We start from the raw sequence: 13523 nt of genomic DNA, 5'->3' as shown, positions 1-13523 counted from the left end.
CCAAATGGCTGCAACAGGTCTCCCACATGCGTACAGGGACCCAAGCACTTGGGCCATCCTCTGTTGCTTTCCCAGGCCATTAGCAGAGAGCTAGATCAGAAGTGCAGCAGCCGGGATTCGAACCAACATTCATACAGGATGCTGGTGCTGCAGGCCAGGGCTTTAACTGGCTGAGCCACAGAACTGGCACTGCCCCCCTCCACCCCTGCCTCACCCAAGATACATTTTTGTATCTTTTAACAAAAGACCACAAAAGACCAAAAAACCCTATATACAACAGAAATTTACTTTGCATAGTTGTGGACGCTGGGAAGTGTAAGATCAAGGTACCCAGCAAACTCAGGGTCAGGCGGCAGTTCCTCCTCCGTCTTGGGCTGGCATCTCTCACCGTGTCTCTCATGGCTCAAGGGGCACACTCCCTTCTGCCTCTGGGGGCTCCTCTGATACAAGGTCTTTCTGAGACCACATTGGCCAGGGATTGAACACCAACATAGGAATTTGAGGGGGTCCAGGGGATACCAGCATTGGGACCACAGCAGCTTTCTGGCTACAGTGGCAGCTCTGCCTCCTCTTCCCACTGGGCCTTTGACATCACTCCTTCCCTTTCCCCTCCCTGGCTTCCTGCTCTCCCAACAACCCTTGGGACACCACTGTGCCTCGGGCTTCTGCCTTCAACCCTCTTCCTTTCCCCACCCTGGTCCTGGCTCTGTGCACACCTGCACCTGCGTGTCTGATATGGCAATGCCCGCCCCTCCAGCCTGACCCCCACAGAAGGGCATCCACCCACACACTCTTCACCCCACCCTGAGGGCCTGGTCTTTTCTCTGAATCCACTGTCGCTCCCACCTTGCTGGAGCCGGGTGGGCCCACTGTCCTTACCCGAGCAGCACGGTGGATCCTGCCTCCCCTCGGATTTCCAGCCAGCAGGTGCCAGCGTTGTGGCGTCGTAGCAGGTTAGGACGCTACCTGTGACGCCAGCATCCCATATGGGCACCAGTTTGAGACCTGCGGCTGCTCCACCTCCGATCCAGCTCCCTGCAAATGAGCCTGGGAAAACAGTGGAAGTCCTTGAGCCCCTGCACCCACAGGGGAGACCTGGAAGAAGCTTCTGTCTCCTAGCTTCGGCCTGGTACAGCTCTGGCTATTACGGCTATTCGAGGAGAGAACCAGTGGATGGAGGAGCTCTCTCTCTCTCTCTCTCTCCCCTTCTTTCTCTGTAACTCTGCTCTTCAAATAAATAAAATAAATATATTTTTTTGACAGGCAGAGTTAGACAGTAAGAGAGACAGAGAGAAAGGTCTTCCTTCCTTCCATTGGTTCACCCCCCAAATGGCCGCTACGGCCAGCACACTGCGCTGATCCGAAGGCAGGAGCCAGGTGCTTCTCCTGGTCTCCCATGGGGTGCAGGGCCCAAGCACTTGGGCCATCCTCCACTGCACTCCCGGGCCACAGCAGAGAGATGGACTGGAAGAGGGGCGACCGGGACAGAATCCAGCGCCCCGACCAGGACTAGAACCCGGAGTGCCGGCCTCGCAGGCGGAGGATTAGCCTAGTGAGCTGCAGCGCCAGCCAAAATAAATATATTTTTTAAAGATTTATTTTATTTATTTATTTATTTGAGAGGAGAGTTACAGACAGTGAGAGGGAGAGACAGAGAGAGGTCTTCCATCCGCTGGTTCACTCCCCAGATGGCCGCAAAGGCCGGAGCTGCGCCGATCTGAAGCCAGGAGCCAGAAGCCTCTTCCGGGTCTCCCAAGCGGGTGCAGGGGCCCAAGGACTTGGGCCATCTTCTACAGAGAGCTGGATCGGAAGGGGAGCAGGCGCCCACATGGGATGCTGGCGGCACGCAGGTGGAGGATTAACCTAGTGCGCCACAGCGCTGGCCCCAATAAAATAAATCTTAAAAAAAAAAAAAAAAAAACAAAACCTGATGACCTCTCAGACACTCTGCTGGATCACAAATCCACGCCTTTGCTGAACGCGTGCCCTTCCTGCAAAAGCTTTCCTCGCTTCCCTAAGTTCTCTTCCGTTGAGTGGGGGAAGGTGGGACAGGGAGCCATCTGTCACCTCCTCCAGGCAGCCTTCCTGGAGGTTCTGGGAGGCGCTAAGACACCAGACTGCTAAGCGCCTCCTCACGGATGGCTGGAACCAGGCTTCAGGACTGGGAGTTCGATTAACTCCAGCAAACAGGAAAACGAACCCCTGTCGGCCAGGGAGGCGTGCAGAAGTTGTCTCCGACATGCAGCAGAGGGCGGGGGACCTCGGGGAGGCAGGGGGCGAGGAGGGGGCGTGACGGAGAGGAGGCGGCAGGGGCCGAATGGAGGAAGTTTGCAGCCTCGCCCTGGGACGTCCGTTCACTTCTTCACTCATTCATTCATTCACTCGTTCCGCTGCGCAGGTGCCAGGTGCAGCGACGCACACGGCCACCCCGGCCGTCGCCGCCCTCCGCGGGCTGAGCCCGGCACCCGAGCTGCCCACGCTGGGAGGGGCGGCCCCGAGCCGCAGCGCCCCTACACCCTTCCGCCCGCCCCCGGCGGGGGCACCACGCTCCCTGCTCCCCAACCCCGCCGGTGCCCCTGCCCCGCCGGCGCGCCCTGCGCCTGCGCGGCGCACCACGTGACGGCCTTGGCCCCGCCCCCGCCCCCGCCTCCCGCGAGTGCGGCCTCGGCTTGCGGCGGCTCCAGGTCAGCTGTGAGGCGTGGGCCGGGCGGGCCGAGCGGGCCGGGCTGAGGGGAGCGCGAGCGGCGGCGGGCGCGCGGGGCGCGGGGCGCGGGTTGAGCGAGGCGCGCGAGCGTGCAGGGGGGCGGGCGCGGGGCCGCAGATGCGCGGGGGCGGCGGCCTGAGGTGAGCCGGGGACCCTGACGTGGCGGCGGGGGAGCGGCCCGAAAGGGACCCCCGAGGCTGGGGCTCGGGGCGGGGGGGACTCGGCGCGGATGCGGGGCCCACCGGCCTCTTCGGCCCCGGGGTCGGCGCCTGTCACCCGCAAGGCGATGCTAGTGCGGCCTTGGCGGCGGCGACCCTCGGCGCTGGCGCCGGCGGGTCCTGCAACAGGCGGGTGTGTCGTGGCCAGGCCGCCGCGGCCACCAGGCGTGACCTCGGACCTCGGCCTGAGAGCTTCCCGGGAGGGGAGGGGAGGGGAAGGCAAGGGTCGCAGGGCCGGGGGTCGCCACCGTGGCAGCCCAGCCTGGCCGGGTCGTCCGGCTTCTTCAAAGAAGCCGGAGATAGCGCTGTCAAAGTGCAAAAATCGCCCGGCCCGGAAGCCTCAGCCGCCAAGGTCTATTTTCGATCCTGGGCGGGCCGAACCGATCCGACCCGACCCGGGTGGGCGTGTGGGGGGGCGCTATCAGCTTCTGTCCCGGGCTTCTCCGTGCGGGGCCCAGGCTTGGGCGCGCAGGGACGCACGCTCCAAGTCCGCTTTTTCGAAGCGCGTCCGAGTCGGCGCCACTTTGGAGCCTTTGCCCCACCTCCCCACCCCCTCCCCGGAAATTAGGACCCACTTCCTCGTCTCCTTTGCCTGCGTTGCACTTCTTGCCTCGTGTCGCCAAGCATTGGGGTGCAGCCACTGCTCTTTGTGGGGGCGCCTTCGTTAACGGACGGTACTGTTGGGGTGAGGGGCTCTCTCTGCAATGCCGTCGACTCTCATGCCTGAGTTCCTAACATTCCGCTTGTCCCTGCTTGGAAGGAACGTAAAGCTCTCTTTGGGCCCCCCTCCCCCGAATCTGAACTGCACGGAGTGGGGAGACCTTGCTTACGTCGTCGGTTAGAGTCGGGCTGCTAAGGGCCCCGAGGGGGCGGGGCACTTCATCCGCGGACAGGGCTTCAGGATGGAGTAACTCCGGCGGGCCAAAGAACGCGTTGCTAAGAACGTTCTACTTTATCTTCGAAAAGCAGGCGTGGGAAAGGATATGCCTTGTTCCCTTCATCCTCTCCTGGTAGAACTAGTGTCCCTTACAGAAATGCTTGTTTCTCATCCAAATCAGCACAGATTAGAAAGGCACACAGTGGGTGAGGTAGACATTGGCCTCCCTCCGGTTCGCCTGCTTTGCTGCTGGGGATGGGGTGGGGCGGGGCGGGGCTTTCTTTTATCTAGAAACTTTTCGTGGGATGGCACAGCTAAAGGGCTTTTAACCTACAACTGCTTGCAGTCGCAAACAATTGGAGGAAACCCAGATGTCGCTCTAGGACTGGTTAAATAAAACGTCTTTATCTATACAGTGGATGGTGGGAGGGATATGAAGTTCCATGAAAAAGCTAGTGAATACCAGGACAGGGGGCTGACACTGTGGCTCAGCAGGTTAAACTGGCATTGGCTAAACTGTGCCTGGTTTGAGTCCTGTCTGTCCTGTGCTTCCCACCCAGCTTCCTGCTAGCGCACCTGGGAGGCAGTGCTCCCACTCACACGGGAGACCCAGATGGAGTTCTTGGCGCCAGGCTTTGTCCTTGGCGCAGCTCCTACTGCAGCTCGCACTTGGGGAATGAGCCAATGGATGCAAGATCTCTGTCTCTCCCTCTGCCCTTATCACTCTGCCTTTCTAACAAATGAATAAATCTGGAAAAGAAGAAGGGAGTAGGGGAGGGATGTTGGGATTTACAACAGTTGCCTGAGACTTTATAGATGCCTTCTAGAAGCTTCCTCTGGGAGAGGATCTGGAGGGGCAGAGCCTGGACAGTTGTAAGTTTTACAACGGACATTTTACTGCCTCTTGAATTTGAGTCATGGATGTATTATGACTTAAAAATATGTTTGATGATTTCTTACTAAACACATAACATTGACAGGCAAATATAAGGAGTAGCAGATCCTTACCAGTGTTTTATGTACTTTTTTTTTCTTTCTGGAGATAGTCATGACCCTGCATTTGACATTTATTGTTCCTATAAATGTGTTTGTACTGTTTTATACCATAATATCCTCCTTGCATGCGATCTTGAATATTATTGTTTTGCTGTTTTTTTGGACTTCATGTCAACAAAGTTGTCTTGTACCTGTCCTGGCATTTTCTGCTTTCTCTCTCCGTAGCTTTGAGATTCTCCCACTCCACGGCTAAAGCTTCAGTTCTCAGCTGCTCATTTTAACTGCTGTGTTCTGTGAAGTCATGGACCCCAGTAGGCCTATTCCCCTGTGGATGAGTGTCTTCTGTGGGGGTCTTCAATGTTTTGGCACTCTGTGCCACTGTGGTCGGTCCATGATGGCAGGGAATCGGCTCGCTTTTCTTCACAGCCCCTCAAGCACCTACCGCAGGGGTGGGAACTTCCAGCCAGCCCAGGCCACATTCGGCCAGCAAAAGCATTTGGTTTGGCTCTGCCAAGGCAGCCACAGGCGGGACTCAAAAGTCAGTAACTCTCTAGCAAGCTAATTTTTAAGTTGATAATTTTGTATGGCCCACAAATGATGTTATAAATATCCCAATGGCCCTCGGCAGAAAAAAAAAAGATTTCCCCACCCCTGCATAGCTGAAGTCCTTAAGTTGTACTTGCCAAATGCGCTCTGCCTGCCCAGGGAAGGAGTCCTTGGATGTCCTGTACTGTCGCTGGCAGTGGGCACTGAGGGAGCAGCAGCCATCCATCCCTTCCCAGCTGTGCTCGCAGGGCTGGGAACGTCCAGTGGTCATGGTGATGGTGATGAGGAAGTTGAGGTTTAGAGATAGGAACCAGGTGCCCAGAGGCTATGGTTAGTTAGCAAATGGTGACGCCAGCAGCTGTGGGGGCTTTGAGATGCGTTAGGAGATAGTCTCAGCACTCCCTCCTGGGGGTGGGCAGGTAAGACAGACTCCGTGTTTGTTTTGCTCTCCATATGGTGCTGGTGAGAAATGATTGGGCTGGACCTTGACCAGTACCAGGCCTAGGAGGCAGGCGGAAGGTGTTTAGAGGACGATGGGTGTCCCTTTTGGTCTGAAAACTAGACACAGGCAAGGGAAGGAAGGCTCAGGTCACAAGGGGCCCCACCCAAGCAGGAGGCAGTAGAGCCAGGGCACCCCGCCCTCCACCCCCAGGAGGATGAGAAAAGAGGTCAGGAAATGTGTTAAGGGGTCTTGGGGGGAGGTAGGGGGTGGCTGAGACAGAGAAGGACTCAGAACTGGAGGGTCTGTTAGCTGACTAAGACCTTGAGGTTTCCCATGTGGATGTGGTAGCTACCCCAGTGACAAAACTGGCCTGGTTGGGAGGGCTCGTGCCTGGACTAGGCCCTGAGCTGGAGGTGCACCCTGGAAATGCAGGCTTCTGGGCAGAAGCAGGGTGTGCTGGGTAAAAGGAAGGGCTCAGAAATTGGCACAGGCCGAGTTTGCAGGCAAGAGAGAACCACCAACAGAGGTGGTCAGTGGGTGATAGACCTCAGCTTGGGCCATCTCGGGGGGCCTTGGCGGGGAAGGGTGGGTGGGCAGAAATCTCCAGTCGTTAGGCTGACTGAGGAGGATTGGGTGTGTTGGCTGGGAAGCAGTAGAGAGCCCAGAGCAAACAAGTACGGAAAGCGGAGAGGGGCAGAGGGAGAAGGCGGCGGCAGATACTCATGGCCCTGTGGCTGGCTGGCGGTGCTGTGGCTTACAGCATGTGTGGCTCAGCCACACCCTGAGCTGGGGCAGCTGGCTCTTGGCAGTTGCTTTTGCTTGTTTTAGAGTCTGTGTTTGCAGTAGGTTTTTTCACTCGCTGGGTTTCCGAGGCTATCATCAAATCAGTTTGCATTTATTATTATTGTTGTTGTTTTTAGCGTGCAGACTCAATAGAAGGTAACCTTGAATTTAAGTCACAGTGTACATGATCTTGCGTGCATACTATCAGAGTCTTTAAAGAACCAACCTTCCGCTGGCCTCTGCCTCCCAGGCCAGGGTTCCACGGTTGGAACTTTTCCCTGGGTCCATGTCTCCTGACCAGCACTCAGGCCTTGCTGTTATGTGTCCATTCCTGTCGGGGGACCCAGTTTTGTTCTTTCTCAAAGGGAGGAAGAACTCTTGCGAACCTGGTATATTCTGGTGCTTTATGGTCATTGCCTTAGGAATTTTCAACTATTTTAATTAGATTTTTTAAAAATTATTTGAAATACAGAGAGAGCTCTCCCATCCATTGGTTTACTTCCCCAAATGCCCACAGCAACCAGGGTGGGGCCAGGCCAAAGCTGGGAACCCAGAATCCCATCCAGGCCTCCACACACGGGTCAAGAACTAGAGCCCATAACCTGCTGCCTCCCTGGGGGTACAAGGACAGAGAGCTAGAATCAGTAGCAGAAGTGGATCTCAAAGGCAGGCTCTTAACCCCTGCTCCAAAGCCTGCCGCTATCTTAACTAATTTTAGAACCCCCGGTGGGGTGGGTCCTTTCAGCTCACTTCTTTATAGCTGAGGAACCTGAGGCTCAGCTGGCTCCTGTTGTGAGCCCTGGGCAGGGCAGGGCAGGGCTAGGCCGGAGTGGAGTCAGTCCTTATCAGTCCGGTGTCTCCAGGCCACTCGGAAGGAGATGAGATAAAGAGTCTTGGAGAGAAAAGGACACAGTCATTGTGAAGAAGTGCAAGTTTAAACCAGAGGTGGGAAGGCGGCACTGGGAGCCCAGGAAGTTTGAGATCACAGGGAGAGCTCAAGGGGTGGAGGAGGTGCTGGCCGCCGTCTCACTCTGTGCCCTCTGTCCTCTCAGCTGACGGGCCGGCCGCGGTGGTGTGGGCTCTGGAGGCCGTCAGGATGGCGGAGGAGCAGGAGTTCACCCAGCTGTGCAAGCTGCCATCGCAGCCCTCGCACCCGCACTGCGTCAACAACACCTACCGCAGCACGCAGCACTCCCAGGCCCTGCTCCGGGGGCTGCTGGCCCTCCGCGACAGCGGGATCCTCTTCGATGTGGTCCTGGTGGTGGAGGGGAGGCACATCGAGGCCCATCGCATCCTGCTGGCGGCGTCCTGCGACTACTTCAGGTAAGCCGAGCTGCTTTGGTCTGTCTCAGGAGAGTGACCCCGTGACCCTGGCTCCATGACGGCAGCCCGGGGCTCCCGCTTGCCTTGGAACTTCTCGCACCTTCCCTGGCCACTCAGTCAACAAGCCTGAGACGGAGAGAAAGGGTCCTTAGAGTATTGCTGTGAGCCACGCAGTCTCTTGGGTATGCTCTTTTTATTTATTTATTAAAAGATAATCGTGCTTAGCTTTACTTCTAATACTGCTTTTCTTTTCTTTTTTGTAATAAAACGAAGTTTCTGCTCCAAGTACAGTATGTTGGTGTCAAACTGATTTTCTTCCTACTTTATCCTGGGGTTCATCCCCACCGCCTCAGTATTGTTCGGAAAAATGTATGATCTATGGACGTCTGCAGAATAGCGTGATGAACACCCAAGTCCCAGTTGTTAACATGTTACTGCATTGCGCTCTCTTAGTGCTCCCGCACTTTTTTTTTTTTCTTAAAGATTTATTTATTCATTTGAAAGTCAGAGTTACAAGAGAAAGAAGGAGAGGCAGAGAGAGGTCTTGCATCTGCTGGTTCACTCCCCATTTGGCCACAGTGGCCGGAGCTGTGCCGATCCAAAGACAGGAGCCAGGAGCTTCTTCCTGGTCTCCCCTGTGGGTGCAGGGGCCCAGGGACCTGAGCCATCTTCCACTACTTTCCCAAGTGATAGCAGGGAGCTGGATCGGAAGTGGAGTAGCTGGGACTCGAACCAGTGCCCATATGGGATGCCTGCACTGCAGGCGGTGGCTTTATCTGCTATGCCACAGTGCTGCCCCCCCTCCTTTAAGGACCATGACACTTTACCCCCAAGGTCTCTCAGCACCAGGCCCACCCCGCCATAGCTCTAAGGCCAGCCCTGGCCACGCCTCTGGTACTGTGGGGTGCTGAAGCCGAGCCGGGTGATTATTCCCGTAGATGCATGGATGTGTCGTGTTTGGACCCACCCCTTCCTTATCCACCTTCCAGGTCACAGGTCTCTTCCCTCATGGCAACTCTGTGGCCACTGTGGGGTTTCTTGCGGCCACAGATCCTCAGCTGTGATATTCTAGTTCCATTTCTCCATTTCTGTTCATTTTGTCTTCCTGGCTTGGTTGCAGTTCTGATTTTTAGGTTTTTTTTTTTTTTTTTTTTTAGATTTTAAAGATGATGCCTGCATGACATCATCCTGGGGCTGGAATCTGTGTCAGGTCCTCATGCCTAACATGTTGTGAGGATGGGCTCTCCGGACAGACAGAACCAATAGAAGGTAGATAGATAGATAGGAAGGAAGGAAGAGATGTGTTAGAATTAGCTCATGTGACTTTGGAGGTCACACAACAAACCACATGCAGGCTGGAGACCCCAGGATGCCGGTGCTGTGGCCTGAAGGCCCCTGGAACCAGGGAAGCAGGTGGTGGCACGCTGGGTGTGAGAGCTAAGGCCTGAGAGCCAGGAGGCAGCCGATATCCAAGGGCCAGAGAGCATGGAGTTCTGATACTCAGAGAACAGAAGAGAGTGTCCGAGCTTCAGGAGAGAGAGGGAATCCTTTTCTCGCCTTTCTGTTCCGTCTGGGCTCCCAGCTGACTGGTTGGTCGTCTTCCCTGGAGACAGTCTCATGGCCACGCCTGATTCCTTAACCCAATTCCGCAATCCAGTCAAACTGACGCCTAAAATTAACGATCATAAGTGGCTGTCACAGATACTCAGACAGTACCCATGGCTTAAGTCAATACTTTTTCACTTCACGGATACAAATCAGGATATCATTTCCTGCATGGTCTGCACTGCTCTGTACCCCACGGAGGTGGTGCCACTCCCCTCGCTTCACACCGTGGGATGGGACTCGTGGCAGGCGAGCAAGCCTGGGCCTCAAATCCTTAGTTGTGATATTCTAGTTCCATTTCTCCATTTCTGTTTGTTTTGTCTTCTGGGCTTGGTTGTAGGTCTTGTCTTTTCTTTTTGTGAAAGATTTTAGAAACTGGGGCCAGTGCTGTAGCATATTAGGCTAAGCCTCTCCCTGCAGCACTGGCATCCCATTTGGGCACCGGTTTGTCTCCTGGCTCCTCCTCTTCTGATCTAGCTCTCTGCAGTGGCCTGGGAAAGCAGTGGAAGATGGCCCAAGTAAGTCCTTGGGCCCCTGCACCTGCCTGGGAGACACTAGAAAAGCTCCTTGCTCCTGGCTTCTGATAAGCCCAGCCCCGGATGTTGCGGCCATTTGGGGGGTGAACCAGCAGATGGGGGACCTTTCTCTGTGTTTTACCCGCTCATTGTCTGTACTCTACCTCTCAGATAAATAAATAAAAATATTACAATATATTAAAAAAGATTTTAGGAACTGTCCAGCAAAACTTTTCCTTATGGTTAGATGCCTCCTGAAAAGAGTTTACGGGGAATGCGACCCAGTAGTGGCTTGCTATGGACATATCCATGGGCAGCAGTGTCCCTTTAGTTTACTGGGCTGGGGGGGTGTTCAGCTGAGGCCTTTCCCCTCCCCTGAATTTTATTTTTAAATTTATTTGAGAAGAAGAGTGAGCAAAAGAGAAGAGAGATTCCCCATCTGCTGGTTCATGCCCCAAATTCTTGTAACAGCTGGGGCCAAAGTCAGGAGCCACGAATGCAATCCACATCTCCTTAGGTGGGTGACAGGAAGCCAGTGACCAGAGCCATCACTGCCACCTCCCAGTGTCTCTCGTAGCAGGAAGCTGGCATTGAGCCAGAGCCAGGAATCAAACCCAGGCACTGAGAAGTGGGACACGGGCATCTTAATTGCTAGGCTAACTGCCTGCCAGCTGGGGCCTTTAATAAGCTCTAAAATAACATCCTGGGCAGTGGGCAGGGTGGCGGTACTGGGAGCCGATGTGGGGGATGTGGGGCCATACACTGGGGCTCACTCGGCGTAGGGACCGACAGAGTGAACGCTTGTGCAGGAGAGGCTGGCCGGGGCCAGATGGCCTGTGAGATCGATCTCCTGGGCTTCCCCTCGCACCCCTGGGGCCCAGACCCCGCTGCTCACGTAGGCCGTCCTGACTCTAGATCTCACCTAGCTTCCCAAAAGGCTGGTGTGGATGCTGCCTTTCTCTAATTGGTCCGAAGCCTCCTGTGACTTTCCACAGCCTTCAGGAGTGATTCCTAGCCCTTGCCACACCCCCTCAAGGTGGACCTCTCATGGGAGGTGCCCCACTGTCTGACATGGTCACAGGGTGTGGCTGACACTCCCTCTCCTCCCTCCACCTTTGTTGGAAAGCAGGGAGAAAGAGTGACAACGCTGTTGGGAGAGCCCAGACTGTGTGTGTGTGTGTGTGTGTGTGTGTGTGTAATAAAGCAAGTGTTCCTAAGCTTTAGCACATTTATTACTCATTTTAGTGATCTGATTCAGGGTAACATGATAAAGAACCATTTTCTTCCCCAGTAAGACTGGTGAAGCTGTGAAATGTTTGTAATGTCTGCTGGCGGCCAAGGGCAGAGAGAAGGGCGTTTGCCCGGGCGTCGGGGGTGGCTTGGTTCCCAGCCCAGGGCCCTGTGGCTGGCTATCCCATATCTGTCTGCCCAGGTGGCTGGCCTGTGGGACCACACTCTGGTGCCTGAGGCATGAGGCAGGGGAGCTGAGAGTGGCCCTTCCATGCTGTGGTGTTGGGTGCAGGGGCTTACAGGCAAGGCTGGTGGTGCCTGCTGACAGGGACCCCGTGGAAGATGCTCCCACTGGGATGCATGCCGAACTCTGGAGATGACAGGAGCGGGGAAGGGAACCGAGGCTCCCCGCTCTACCCTTGACTGTGTTGTTTGAGTTACTGTTTTACAAAGAACAGGAGCTGCTTCTGCTGCTGAACACCCCCGAAACTGGTTAGAGGCGCTGCTGTAGAACCCCCAAACGGAGTCCACTCACCTGACACGCAGCAAGCCAAGCCCTGACCAGGGTGTGGAGAAAGCAGATGTTTATTACAAACTCAGAGCAGGAGGCAGGCAGCCAACTGCTCAATTCCCCAAATGCCCCCGAGGGAGTAAAGGCAGAGGCTTGCGGGCCTCTGGCTGGTTCTTAGTGTGTGTGGCCTTCCTTTGACAGTGTGCTCCAGCTGTCTCAGGCCTGTGGGGCAGATGGGTTGTCAGTTTCTTTGATCAAGGCCTGTGAGTTCCGGAAAAAAACATCTTGGTGAAGGTCTAACACCAGGACATCAGCTCTAGGGGTGATAAAGAAATTCCAAGGCCTGCAGTCTGGGAGTCCTGCCTGTGAGGTTTGCAAAAGCTCTCAAAACAGAGTCTTGGATTGAGATGCTGGGGTCGGGGTGGGTGGGTGATGGGCCCATCTGGCATCCCACATTGGAGGGCCAATCCACTTCCTGCTAACGCACCTGGGGAGGCAGCAGAGGATGGCCCAAGTGCTTGGGCCCCTGCACCCATGTGGGAGACCTGGATGGAGTTCCTGGTTCCTGGCTTCAGCCTGGCCCAGACCTGGCTGTTGAGGCCATGTAAGGGTTGAACCCATAGATGGACGATCTCTCTCTCTCTCTCTTTCTCTCTGCCTTCCAAATAAATAAATCTTTAATGCTACTGGGGATGGGGCTGGTTATGCTTGTGAGATGCAGGATTTTACTTCCTGTTTGATGCTCCTTACTGCTGGCAGGGAAGCCTTGTGAGAACGGGGCTTGAGGGTACCAGGCCCTCTGGGAGCCCCTTCTTTTCCAGCCTCTCCTCCCCCAGTTTGCCTGGCATTCTCTTCAGCCACAGCCAGGTGCTCACAGCTTCTTTAGCCTCTGAGTCCTTGCTGTTTTCCTCCAAGCCCTGATTGCACTTCTTGCTTTCCCTGCTGTGCAGAATGTTATTTTTCCTTCAAGGCCCATCCCAACTACCTCTTTTGGGGAGCCTTCCCTAATTGTCCCTTGTCTTTTGCCAACCCTGGGGGGATATCAGCCTCATCCCTGCTAAATGCTGCTGGCCCCTGGAGGGCAGAGAGTCATATTGCCCTTTGCCTTCACCTGGGGGGATGTGGGGGCACCCCCTTCAGCCGGAGGCCTCCTTAACTTCTGGGTGCACCCAGAGCAGCATGGCTCAGGCAGTGGGTGTCACGCTGCATCTTGGGTCTTGTTTTGGACTGCTGTTGATAGCTGTCAGCTGCGTCTCCCTCCTGTGAGCCACACCCCGCCTGCTTCACCTGGGTCACTTGTAAGCCCGTTCCCCTTCTCCGCCCAGATCCCATGTCTAAAGGGCTCGCGGGCTCTGTGCTCTGTGCCGCCTCCCTGGGCCATCTCAGCCCTCCTTAGCTTTGGGCTGATGTGGGCATGTAGATGATGAGGAACAGCTGAGGATGCCTGCGTGTGCCCCATATCCCAGATCCCACCGCCTTCCTTGTATTCTGGCTGGAAATACCCAGTGTGACTGCAGGCCTGGCACTCCCACACCCCGTCATGCACCGTAGCCCCACCATACCAGACACCATGACACTTCTGAGAATCCAGAAAAATGAGATATGGAAGTGGGTGGTATTCAACCTCCACCCAAACTTCCCGCTTCTTAAATATTCCATTAGGCCCTACTCTGGCACCACCCCTTATCCTATAGAAGGAAGACCCCCCTCCCCCCAACTTTGGAGGCCCTTCCTCCCTCAGTGAATAGAGCTTGCCTGTATTCACATCTGAGT

The 13523-nt window shown here is 55.5% G+C and overlaps 1 protein-coding gene across 4 annotated transcripts in view; it reads left to right on the top strand.

Annotated features, from left to right (window-relative positions):
• The first annotated feature begins 1600 nt into the window (after positions 1 to 1600).
• The window catches only part of KLHL22 (kelch like family member 22), a 37706-nt gene continuing 25783 nt past the window's right edge, over positions 1601 to 13523 (top strand). Inside the window, exons 1-2 of one of the 4 annotated variants that reach the window (XM_051841038.3) lie at positions 1601 to 2684; positions 7619 to 7889. In XM_051841038.3, coding sequence (XP_051696998.3) covers positions 7663 to 7889 — 227 coding nt within the window. In that variant the 5' untranslated portion in view covers positions 1601 to 2684; positions 7619 to 7662. The other 3 variants (XM_051841039.3, XM_070065923.2, XM_051841040.3) reach the window with 3 other exon arrangements.

The sequence above is a fragment of the Oryctolagus cuniculus genome, chromosome 21 (genome assembly GCF_051225735.1).
Source record: "Oryctolagus cuniculus isolate XC-2025 breed Fujian yellow rabbit chromosome 21, ASM5122573v1, whole genome shotgun sequence".
In the NCBI taxonomy this organism is placed as follows: Eukaryota; Metazoa; Chordata; class Mammalia; order Lagomorpha; family Leporidae; genus Oryctolagus; species Oryctolagus cuniculus.
This window is presented reverse-complemented; position numbering and strand designations above follow the sequence as displayed.